This window comes from Numida meleagris, unplaced genomic scaffold (assembly GCF_002078875.1).
Source record: "Numida meleagris isolate 19003 breed g44 Domestic line unplaced genomic scaffold, NumMel1.0 unplaced_Scaffold180, whole genome shotgun sequence".
Lineage (NCBI taxonomy): Eukaryota > Metazoa > Chordata > Aves > Galliformes > Numididae > Numida > Numida meleagris.
In genome coordinates, this window is record NW_018363597.1 from 635,447 (window position 1) to 647,501 (window position 12,055).

General features: G+C 57.4%; 2 protein-coding genes across 2 annotated transcripts in view; both read left to right on the plus strand.

Moving 5' to 3' along the window:
• LOC110390697 (GTPase IMAP family member 8-like) overlaps window positions 1–12,055 on the plus strand; it is a 685,191-nt gene that overhangs the window by 198,171 nt on the left and 474,965 nt on the right. The gene's annotated exons all lie outside the window — the stretch shown is intronic.
• Window positions 1,932–10,622, plus strand: LOC110390691 (zinc finger protein 282-like). Its single transcript, XM_021382109.1, has 7 exons — window positions 1,932–2,160; window positions 2,879–2,974; window positions 3,453–3,560; window positions 3,737–3,850; window positions 5,651–7,359; window positions 7,654–8,196; window positions 8,988–10,622. Exons 1-5 carry the CDS (start codon window positions 1,932–1,934, stop codon window positions 6,601–6,603), a joined length of 1,500 nt encoding a protein of 499 aa, XP_021237784.1. The 3' UTR covers window positions 6,604–7,359; window positions 7,654–8,196; window positions 8,988–10,622.

The window sequence follows — 12,055 nt, forward strand, 5'->3', positions numbered from 1 at the left end:
GTTCTCGATGGTCTTGAAGGTTCTCGATGGTCTTGAAGGTTCTCAATGGTCTTGAAGGTCCTCGATGGTCTTGAAGGTCCTTGATGGTCTTGAAGGTCCTTGATGGTCTTGAAGGTCCTTGATGGTCTTGAAGGCCCTTTCCAACCTGAGCAATTCTATGATTCTATGAAATCCTTCCCTTGCATGGATGCAGTGATGCTCACAGGACGGAGCAGGAGCTGCAGGGAAAGGCCGGGGAAGATGCAGAGATGGAGGATGTATTTCAGGAGCACCCTGAGATGCATCGTGGTCTCCACGCTTTCCACAAACAAGTGTTGAGCTTTTACCATCCTCAGGTAGCACCTCTCAGCACGCAGCTTCTGCTCTTCCATGGCTTGGCTTGCTGGAGCTCAGTTGGATTCTCTGCCCCCAAGCCAGGTGAGAGTTCTTCACAAAAGAAGGCAAAAGGGTGCCCAGGAAAACAGGAGAAACCAAACTGTCCCAGCTACACCCATCCAGCCATGTCCTATTCTCAAGCTCCAGCACGTGCAAAATGTTTTGCTTCAAGCTTCGGTTTGTTCACAGGGCAATAGCTTCTGCTGTTAGAACAGCTCCACGTCTTTCACTGCTGTATGGCTTCAGATTTTCTTTGTGAAAGCCTCGCTGAGCGTCTTGCCACATCAAGGCAGGAATTGTTTGCCATGGGGATGCTGCTGCTTTGGTGCTTTGGAGGGGCACGCCGGCACCCGAGCTCCTATGCACCAATTAAACAGAAGACACAGGAACGTGTGTGGGTCCAGAGAAGCCCCTGTCCCCTGGCAGTCCCTCGCCTGCAGGGCCAGAACAATGCACGTGCCGCAGAACTGTCACCTGGCTCCACGTCCAGCTTCCTAAGCATCCTTCCTGGGGTGGGCCGGAATTTGGATGCGCTTTAGGGGAGGTTCTGCTCCAGCCACCCTTGGCGTGGCCCCATGGGGGATGCACTGGAGGAGCCCACCTGGCTCTGGTGGCTCAGAACCACGTCCTCGGCATCACGGGGCAGCGCTTGGGCAAGAGCAAGTGGTGCCATCCACCTGGACTTGTGCAACGGGTTTGGCGCTGTCGCATGCGGCATCCTTGTGTCTGTGCTGGAGAGATGTGGATTGGATGGGTGGGTGAGGAATCTGCTGATGGTCGCACTCAGAGTTGTGGTCAGCATCTCAATGTCCACGTGGAGAGCGGTGACAAATGATGTCCCTCAAGGGTCGGTATTGGGACTGTGCTGCTCCAAGGCAGCGTGGCTCTCAGATCCCCCTGTGGGATGAGCTCTGGGGATGAGGTGTGGAGGTGATGGAGGCAGCTCTGTGGGGATGCCTGCACAGAGGATCCCGGGTGTTTTTAGCCAGAGCGTGGAGGTCTCCCATTAGGACAGAGCTCCTCTGGAGGTTGTGGAGCAGAGCCCTGTAGGTGACACCCTCCAAAGCCCAGCTGGGATCCCACCTCACCCCTGTCCTGGGGCCCCTCGGGGTCCCTCTGGTTCCCCCACCCCAGCAGAGCCCCCCAGAGCAGGGTGCCCAGCCCCAGGGCCAGGGGGTGGGAGATCCCCAAGGAGGAGAGCCCGCAGCCGCCGGTCCCCGTGCAGGGCTGCGCAGCGCCGGGCACGGCAGTGCTGCCTGCGGGCAGGGCAGCTCCTGGGCTGCAGCTTGTGCCCAGCGCCGTGTGCTGGCCCCGGCACCGCCGAGCACAGCCCGGCTCCGTCCCCTCGCGGCTCCCGCTGAGGTTCGCGGCTCCCCGTGATCCTGCCCTGTCCTCCCCTCCCAGCAATACCGCCCCGGCGCCCCGCCCAGCCCCCAGGTGCAACGTTCCCCGGGCGAGCAGCTCCGCCCCGGCCCCGACCCGGAGCTCTCGGCGCGGGGCGGAGGCAGAGGGCGCTGCGGGGCCGCTGGGGGCTGCGGGGCTCTGCTCGCACGGCCATGGCGGGGCCGCGGCTCGGGCGGGCGGTGTCGGCGCGGCTGCTCCGCCTGGAGGGCCGCCTGGCGCGGGCGGAGCGGCAGCTGAGGGCCGCGCTGGCGCTGCGGGGCCGCGTGCGGGCGCTGGAGCGGCGCTTGGAGCCGCGGTGCGGGGACGGCCCGGAGGGTGCGCGGCGGCACCGGGGCCGCGGCCGAAAGGAAGGGGAGCGGAGCGGGGCGGCTGCGGAGAGCGGTGAGTGGCGGCGGGGCCGGGAGCGCGTTCCGCCCGACGGCAGCGGGGAGGTGCGCGGTGGTTGCGCGCGGTGCCCGGCCGTCACCCGCTGTGCGCAGCTCGGAGCCGCCGGCCGCTCCCTGGGGCGGTGGGCGCTGAGAGAAGTTCCCGTTCCGTTGGCTCGGGTGTCCTCGCGGTGGCGGTTCTGCCCGGGTTCTTTCTTTTGATGCTGGGAACAATTCTTGCTCCCAAAGAGCGGCTGGGCACCCGCAGGGGGTGCGGGTCCTCGTCCCGGGAGGTGCTCGGGAGCCGTGGGAACGTGGTCAGCGGGCGTGGGGCGGGGGTCTCAGGGTCTGTTCCAGCCGGAGCGGTTCCGCGGTTCCGTTACCGGAGCGCTGTGTGTCACCGAGCGTGGCAGCGCGGCTCGGAGCGGGGGAACCCGAGCACGCGAGCCCGGATGCAGCGGGCAGCGGGAAGGCAGCGCTGCAGCACAGCACAGCACCGCACCGCAGGAGGAACCTTGGAGCATCCCTGGAGCTCAGACCTCAGCTCGGGGCTTTGTGACTGATGTCCGAGGGCTGGGGGAGAGGCCTCGCTCAGCACGGGACGGAAGCAAAGCGGGGTTTAATGTAGAGCGTGAGCTGGAATAGAGCTGCAGAGCCTGCTGGGATGCGGGGAGAGCATCCCAGAGAGTTGGTTTTGGGGATAGGAACTGATGTTACCTTAATTCTCTGCGCAGAAGACAGCGGTGTCCGTGTTAAGCAGGAGGAAGAGCTGTGTGCAGCAGCACAGGAGGAGCTGGAGGCGGCGGGAGCTGTGCAGGAGCCGTGCCCAGGTGAGTAACTGCATGCCCCAGAGGGAAGAGAAGCAGAGCCATTACACTCCAGGCCTTGTTGTTTTTGCTTTTTCCTCTTCTCACGCATTCCAAACCTTTGATAGAACGCTTAGAGGTTTTGAATAGACCTGCCAGCAGTCCTGGCTGGCCAGCAGCCGGTGTTTCATCGCTTTGATGGCGCTGCTTTGGCTCTCCCATCAGCTGCTCTGCTTTGGGGCTGGCTGTCCTCGCTCTGCACGAAGGGCAGCTGTGCTGTCTGATGGCTCCGCCAGCTTTGCTCGGTCTCCAGCTTGTGAAGCAAACTGGGATTTTTAGACCCTTCTGTCAGGTCCTGTGAATAAACCAGGCTTATGGGAGCCCGTGTAAAACCTAGCGTTGGCTTGTGGGGGAAAAAATCAAATCAAAGCAGGTGTCACCCTTGTCGAGTCCTGAATTTATGCACTTCTGGTAAGCTTGCCTTGGGCTTTCCCCTTAACAGAGCCAGCATTCTCTGAGCCTGAAGCTTCAGGTCAGACCAGGAGAGGCACGGAGCCGTATGCCAGGGAGCTGCCGGGCACAGAGCATGGAGACCTCCCAGGAGACACCGGTGAGGATTCCCTGGGAGAGTTCCCACTGTGGGAATGGCCCCTCGGTGGCTCCTGACGTTTTGTCTTCCCCGAGGCTTTGTCAGCGCTTTTCTTATCTTTGTGACTTCGCAGATCTCCTCTGCTTTGTGCCTTTCTCCGGTGTTTCTCAATTGTGTACGTTTTCCCCAACGAACAGAGTCTCAGACTTGTGCAACGGCAGTTTTGTCATGGATTAAACAAGAGGAGGAGCCGCACTGCCCCGAGCAACAGGGCTCAGAGAAAGAAGAAATCCCTGCAGAGCCAAGTGCAGGTCGGTAGTGAATTTCAGCTGAGATTTCCTGGGGGTAGTCCATCTAATTTAAAGCATTTTTTGATACATTAAAATATCGTGGCCTTATAACGTAGGCCGTGAAAGAACTGGTGCAAGCCTCAGTCTGCCGGCTGATGTTCGTTCCTGAAGTGATCAGGTTCTGTCCCTTCCCTCCCTCAGCTCAAAGCATCCAAAGCCCTGCCTTGGTTTTCTGTTTGGGCAGACACAGTGGTGCGCTCGAGTTGGTGCTTCCAGCTGACGTGGAGGTGTCTGAACCCCGCACCAGAGAACGTGGAGCCCCAACTTCACCTTCCCAAGCAGGAGGGCTGTCCTGCAGCAAAAGGGAAGGCAGATTTACTCACAGCAGTTTGGGAACGTGCTGTTTGGAGATGGCCGTGGTAACGTTCATTCAGTTTTTGTGCAGAGCCAGTGGAGCATGGATTGTGGTTGGGGGGCTGAGGCACGTCCGTGGATCCAGGCTCAGCCTTAGGGAAGGGGTGCACAAATCTGCACCAGGATATTAAATACAGTCCCCTGGAGCACAGTCCAGGACAATTCGGTGCAGCTCCCAAGTGGAGAACTGAAGAGGGGATGCAGAGGAATATTTTGTGTAGAGTTCAGCGGGTAGCCTAGAATTCCTTCATCTCCTGTCAGTTATTTAGGCGTGGTGAAGTTACTGTAGAGTAAATTAAACTCTCAGCCTGCCAGTCGCTGTGAGAGAACTGCCTGCCTGGATGGTTTTACCCCACAGAAAAAAAGAGTCATCCGGGATATTGCCCTGGTCTAAGGCTGCCTACCCCTTTCCTTAGAGATTCCTGCTCTGACTGCTCACTGTCCTCAGAGCACAGCAGGAGAAATAAGAGCTTGGGATGTTCATGCATCTGGATAATTCTGGTCTCAGCTGGCCAGCTCCAGCTGGTCCCTTACGATGCTTGGTGGAGTCTTTCTGTAGCAACTCTGAGCAGCTGGATGGGTCACAGGTCTCAGGGGACAAGAGAATCATGGAGCATGAGAAGCCTGAGCTGAAGACCACTGAGAGAAATTAGTCTGGAAAACGAGACACTGGATATCTGCCACAGGAAACTTTAATTCTAGAAAGAGGGAATTTGCAGGGCAGTGGAACGAGAGGCAGAGAAAAGCGGGGTTTGCTTTGTCCAGGGTAAATCTAGAGCTGTGCCTAAGCTGCTGAGATGCCAGGTACCTTCTGGGTTGGGTCGTTCGGAGTCAGAGGAAAGCAGGAGGGGTGTCTGGACGAGAGGCAGCTGTCAGCTCTGGCCGCCTTGTGCCAGCAGCATTGGGATCAGCTGCAAGACATGAGAGCCTTCCTCTTGCCTCGACACTGCTCTGAGCTCTCCCCACAGCAGCCCGGCCTGCAGAGGCAGCAGCTCGTGTACAAGAAGGGGTTATGTACCCTGAGCTGTTTGCCTGGCTTTGCTGCCTCAGCATGGACCTTAGCTTCTTTAGCTGTGCAGTGGAGCACTGGGCTGCGGTGGTGTCTGCTCTGTCGGTTCCATGGGGAACTTAGGCTCACACGTTAGAGAGCTGGATGAGAGCTGAAGGTGAGGCGTTGCATTAGCGATTATTCACATAGATTTCAAGAAATAATTGCAAAAAGGACCGTTTATTTCCCTGGAGATTTTGTTTCGGTGGAACGCTGGTATTTTCCCTCTCCCTCAGTATTACAGCATCCCATCGTACTTACTGTGTCCATCCATTGGCACTACACGGCCATAGATACGGCTTCTGGAAACTATTAAGAGCTTTTCTTAATTGAAAGATTGTGGAATCTGTCTGTTTCAGTGCATGATGAGAACAGAAGGAGGGACCCCCTGGCTGACAGCTTTGTAAGCATGATGCGTGACTCCGACATGCTGGAGAGACCCGAGGAGAAGTTTCACGTGGATCCCAGCCCCGCAGTGGCGTGGGACAGTCAGTGGAATTCAGAAATGATGGAAACAACCGCCAGCAGAAACGGCTTTGGGGGTGATGCTCAGTACGACCGAGCCTTTGGTGAACACCTGGATCTCTTTAGTGCTCAGCAAAACAATGTCAGAAAGAGACTGTGCGTGTCCAGCAGGTGCGAGAGGAACTCCATCCAGGAGGAACATTTTCCAGCTCTGCAGGGAGCCCAGGAAGAGCTGCTGCCAGTTCCCAAGTGTGAGAATACTCCCATCGAGGTGGACTTCCAGCACCCAGTGGATGCTGCAGGGGAGAAGTTTGAAGGGCTGCCGGCTGAGCACGGAGCGAGTGCTGTGGATAGAACCAGGCTTCGCGAGCACAACGGCCTCTGCAGAGAGGACCAGCCATCAGTGGGGAGTGGAGGGAAGCTCCCTGCAGAGAACTTACTGTCTGGTCCCTGCGAGGCCGACCCAGGGGGTGTGTCAGAGGCACCCAGGGGTGGCTTACCGAGCCAGCAGCAAAGCCAGGGCAGGGGGAAGTCCTACATATGCAATGACTGTGGGAAGAGCTTTGTTTGCCATTCCTGGCTTGTCCGACACCAGACCTCTCACACGGGCGAGAGGCCCTACAAGTGCTCCGAGTGTGACAAAAGCTACCGGAGGAAGGATTATCTCTTAAAACACCTGCGCCGTCACTCGGGAGAGGGGCTCTTCCCATGCCACATGTGCAGCAAAAGGTTTGTGCTCAGGAGGAGTTTAATTAAGCATCAGGAAAGCCACATGCAGAGAACACATCAGACTCTGGCCAGCTGGCCCTGCACAGAGATCAGGGAATCTGTGCTGCACTCCAGATAGAAAATCCTGCCCTGCCATGGGCAGCCAAGCAGGTGCACAGCAGAGTCTCCCAGCTCAGCACTGCACCGTGGGCAGGAGGTGGCTTTTGGATGGCAGCCCCCTGCCTGGGGAGGGGAGAATGTTGGTATTTATTTCTTTAGTTGTTGAACGTTCTCCTTTAGGCGTTGTATTCTTGTGTTTTTAGAGGGGGGGGAGAGGAGCGCTTGCTGGGAGTCGGATGCACTGCGACATCGCGAGGATGCGATGTGTTCCTTTTGATAATAAAGAAGCTGTGATAAAACAGCCTTCGCGTGGCTGTTGGTGGCACTGAGCCTTGCAGGGTGGAAATGGAGAAGCTGAGGCCGAGTCAGAACCAGGTTCCCTACCGGGGAGCCCGTTCCTAGGCCCCGGGTCCAGGCCCGGGCCGAGTACGGGCAGCAGCCCGGCCCCGCGCCACTGTTGTTATGGCAACGCGACGGCGCGAGCCGGCTGTGCGCGCTTCCTTCCTGTGACGTCACGCTCGCTCCTCCTCCAATCAGAGCCCTCTGCTTTCTCCGTTGGCCAACCTGGGGGCGCCGCGCCCCCCGTGCCCGCGTCGATTGGCTCTAGTCGCGCAGCGCGCGCAGCGAGGGAGGGCGGGGCAAAGCAGCGGCAGGCCAATGGCGAGGGGAGGTGGGTGGTGCTTCGCGCACCGAGCGTTCTGACTGGCTCGCACCGGGGCGAGGGGGCGGAGCGGAGTGCGGCGGCGCGCAGGAAGATGGTGGCCCCGTGGCGGCGGTGAGCGGGTTTGGGTTGGGGTTGGGGTTGTCCTTCCCACAGCTCTCCTGGGGGCCGCGGTCATCTCCCAGCGCCGGGACGAGGCCAGGCGGTGCCCCGGGCACCCGAAACATTGGGTTCGGGGGGGGATTTTTGGCTCTGGCCCTTTTGTTGCTGCCCCTGAGCGAGCTTTGTGGTGGAACGTGTGGGGCTCCTCACGGAACGAAGGACGTGTACGTAGCAGGAGGTCCTGTCAGCACAAATCTCTGTGGTAACGGCTCGTTAAAGCTGATTTAAAAGGTTTTTCCCTTTCAGGTGCGTTTCTGTTGCTCTGAAGTGGCGAAGTTGGGTGCTGCTGGGGCCGTGGCCCGTGAACTCGCTTCTTCCTGGCTCTCAAATCCTTGATTTTCTTAGGGAATTGAGGCCTGCTTAAAATTAAACTAACGTCGCGTTGCATGCTTTTGCAGCCCTCCTTCTGACGTGTCATTTTCGAGCTGTCCCCATCTCTGCCTTTACGATGGTTTATTGCTCAGCTCTGATCTGCCAGAATGCCACCGGCGGGATCTGCAAGAACAGCACCGGCACTTGCGATGGTTTCCGTCTCCGAAACAAAGCCCTCCTGAAGCGGGGGATCCACGACGTGGGCCGGGACGTGGGGACGCCTTCCCAGCACCAGCACTTTGTGTTCGAAGCACTTGGAGGACGGTTCTTTCGAAATCGACCCCTTAAAAATCAGGAAGAACAGGCAGCTGCTGAAAGAGGCCGTTCCCCAAAAGTTCGTTCTTGGGGGAGGATGGAAACTGTGGTGTAATATGTAATAAAACTCCAAAGTGAATGCGGAATCCGGAGCTCCTGAAGGTAATCAGGAGATTTCCGTTGTGTTTTTTCCTGTTAAATAGGAGGGACTTCTCGTAAAGCTCATCAAGGAGGCAGCAATGCTGGGAGCGAATACAAGACATGCCGAGGTTGGTGGCGGAGGGGAGTGAATGCATCTGGGCGCTCTCTGTGCTCAGATTCCAGCTGCAAACGTTGCGTGCAGTAGCTATGAAGGCAAAGTGTGAATTCCTTCTCACCGTGGCCGTATAAATCCTGTGTTTGGGTTCAGACTGCAGCGGTGGGGGGGGTGTTCAGCGCCGCTCATCTCCAGAAAGAATATCTGGATAAACTGAAAGAAATTAATGGCGATGTGAGAACAGGTTTTTAACATTTTGCCTTCAGTCGGTTTTATGTAAGATGCAGTAATCGTCTATCAGTATTCGTAGGGCTTGATTTTTGCTTTGCATCAACTTCTGAGCCTTGTTAGCAGGGAAAAGCTCTTGGAGCCCCATCTGTCGGACTGCAGCAGCGCCTCGGGATGTGCTTAAAAAACATTCTGAAGTTTTTTGGGGTTTTGCTTTTTTTTTATTAATTCTGCAACGGAGGTTTCCAATTCACCGCCCGCCGTTTTTTTTTACCACTAATTTTTCACTTGGTTGCTTTAGAAAGTCACTGGGTCACGTTATCTCAAAATCATTTTGTTGCTTCCGTGCTCCATGTAGAAATGACAGGAGTTTTGTCTGCGAGTTCCTCAGGCCGTGTGCTGTGCTGTGTTAACAGTTTGAACAGAGAGGGCTTCACTGGCATTGAGCACTGAACGCTTTCTGTTTTAGGTGCCTGGGACGTTTGGGAACGTGGCAGCACACGAGGGGAAGAGCCTGGGAAGAACTGACAGGAAGGACTGTACGAGGAGGAGGTGATGAAGGAGGATTACAAATCTGTAAGCACTTCATGTGGAGGTTAGTTTTCCCTTTATTTCTGAAGGCCGAGGGATCTGTGCTGTTTCCAGCCTGGCTCTGGGCTTCCACTCGCTCCTCAAACCCTTGGATTTTGGTGTGGATTAATCTTACTCCTGAATGTTTGTGAGAGGAGATCTCTGCAGTCTGTAAAAGCTGTAGGACTGGCACTTTTCTAATGCCTCCGTGTGCGCTGCCCACCCCGTGCTCTGCTGGTCTGAGATGCTCAACCCATGGAGTAAGAGGGGGAGTGACAGTGTCCGCCCTGGCAGAGGGCTTGGGGTCCCCAGTAGTGCCCCAGGTAACGTATCTGCTGTCATATGAGGGGCAAAAGAGAAAAAGATTTAAACCTTAAAGCAAGGGAAAGGTTTAAACACGGGAGCTGAGAAGCTGGGATGACAGATGGTGCTGTGCATCTGCAGACTGGTTAATCACAGTCAAGTTCTGAGTTCCTTCATCGTCCCCAAAGCCCAATGTGTATTGTTTTTGTGATTCACCAAAGAGCATTGAACTGTATTTGGTGCAGAATGGTTGAATAACACGAGTAATGCCCTAGGAAAAGAAGAAATCTCGCTGGTGAGCGTTAAGTGCCTCATGATATTTGAGACCATTGCTTTTTAAGTCTGAGGATTGAGCCCCCTCTGCTTCCTCAGCCTTCAGGTGATTCCTTGGATTCACAGAAGAGCGAACCTGGTGGTAATTACAGACTCAAGGTGCTCTTGTCTTGCAGCCCCAGTGCTTGCTTACTCTGCTTTCTGCTCGGTGACGCTTTGGTTCTGTTTGGGAAATGCTGATTTAGCCTAACCTCATTCTGTTGCTATTTCCAGACTCTCAAATTTGAAAATCTCAGCCTCCATTCCTTGTATGTGCCGTGCACTGCGTGCCGTGCACTTAGCTGGAGAAAAACAAGTGTGTGTCAGCAAGGCAGCAAGCAGCGACCAGGCTGCCCAGGGCCCCATCCAACCTGGCCTTGAACACCTCCAGAGATGGGGCATCCACAGCCTCTCTGGGCAGCCTCACCACTCTCTTGGTAAAGAACTTCCTCCTGACATCCAAGCTAAACCTTCCCTCCTTCAACTTAGAACCAAGAGGAAAAAAAGAGAAGTCTCTACGAGTCTCGGCCCAGATGTGCCATCAACCTGACTCTCAAACTGAAAAGAGGGCTTCTGAAACACCAGCGGATCGACGCCAAGAAGAGCCAGGTGTCGTCATACACATGCAAGGACTGTGGGCGAAGCTTTGGTCCCCACGCAGACCTGGCTGGGCAGCAGAGGACTCACACGGGAGAGCGGCCCTGCGAGCGTGCAGGATGTGAAAAAAGCTGCACAGGAAAACCCAGCCTCACCAACCAGCTGCTGTGTGCGTGCAATGGGAGCGCCCGAGGCCTGGCTGGGAAGGGTTCTACGTTCTGTTACCAAAAAGTCCAGCAGGGGTGATGTCTTATATCAACAACAGGGGAAGGTTTAAGATGGGACGGTGTTACTGAACGGAATAAAACTCAGAACGCCGTGGTCTGATTGTTGGGTGGTCCTGGGTGGAGCTGGGAGTTGGACTCCGTGGTCCTTGTGGGGCTCTTTGGATTTGGGCTGTTCTGTGGGTCAGCGCCTGGCGGGTGCCAGCTGAAGGGCGGTGATTAGGAGCTGGTTTTAATTGGTGGCTGGATGCTTTGTAGCTGGGAAGGGGAGCTAAACAGAGCCGTGTTGGCTGTACTGACAGCGTTATTGAAGGAGCGTTCTGATGCACCATGAATGAAGTCGCTGTCCTCGACGTGCCCTGAGGAACTGCAGAGCCAGAAACAGCTGGTGCTGGGGTGAAGGTCCGTGCATTCTGAAGGGGGGGGGGTGGGAATACGCCCAGCCCCCTGGGATCTCTGCTCACCCCAAGGGCGGGTGAATCTCCACAAAACTCTTTTATCTTCTCAGTGTTTCCTTCTCATGTTTTACCCCGGGGCAGCTCGTCTTGCATTCTTCTCCAGTCAGCAGCTCACGGCGGGCTCCTTCCTGGGGACCCCCAGCATCGGGAGGCCCTGTCCTCCCACCCTCGTCCCTTCCATGGCAGCACCGAGCGCTCCCTGCAGCAGCGGGGCCGCACTCCCGCACCCATTTGCTCAGGAGCTGCTGGAGTTGAAGCCCAAGTGCCAACCTTGGCACCAGCGTGGTACCAGTGGTACCGGTGTGGTGTGATGCAGGCGCGCTCCTGTTGGGCTGCACGCCTCGATGGGTTTCTTGTTTTACAACAGTGGAGCCATTAAGGCTGGGATGGAGCCCTGGGACGCCCAGGCCACCCCCCTGTGCCCAGTGGCCGTGTCCCCCAGTGCCTCATCCCTGTGGTTCCCGGGCAGCTCCCGGGATGGTGACACCTCCCTGGGCAGCCTGCGCCAGCGCCTGACCGCTCTTTGGAGAAGAAATCGCTCCTCAAATCCTTTCCTAATACCCAACCCGACGTTTCCAGAACATCAGCAGTCGGGGTGAAGAGGAGGCTGTGCCCGACCGACCCGCTGAGCTCCCGCGCCGCAATGAGCAGCGTGACGGGTGCTTGGGGAGCCGCGGGCATTCCTGCTCTCCCCCATGAGCCGTTCCGCCGATTTCTGGGCCGGCCGGGCGGTGAGGTGGATCGGACCCCGACCGTGGGGCAGGGGGGGACCAGAGGGACCCCGAGGTGCCCCCAGTTCGGGGCCGGGATCACCGCCGCTCTGGCGGCCGAGCGTCCCCTCCTTGAGCTTCGGGCTGCGCGGAGGACAAAGCCGAGACTCGAGCGCTGCGGGCACCGCCGTCCGCTGGGATTTAGCGCAGGAGGAGCGCGGCGCGGTGCTGCCCGCAGCTGATGCTCAGCACCCGCGGGGCCGCGCGCTGCACGTGCGGCCGATTGCGGCCGTCGTTCCAACCGGGTGACGCCGCACCGCGTCCCGCAGTGAAAGTCGGGGCCGCGCTGGGGTCCCCGACCCC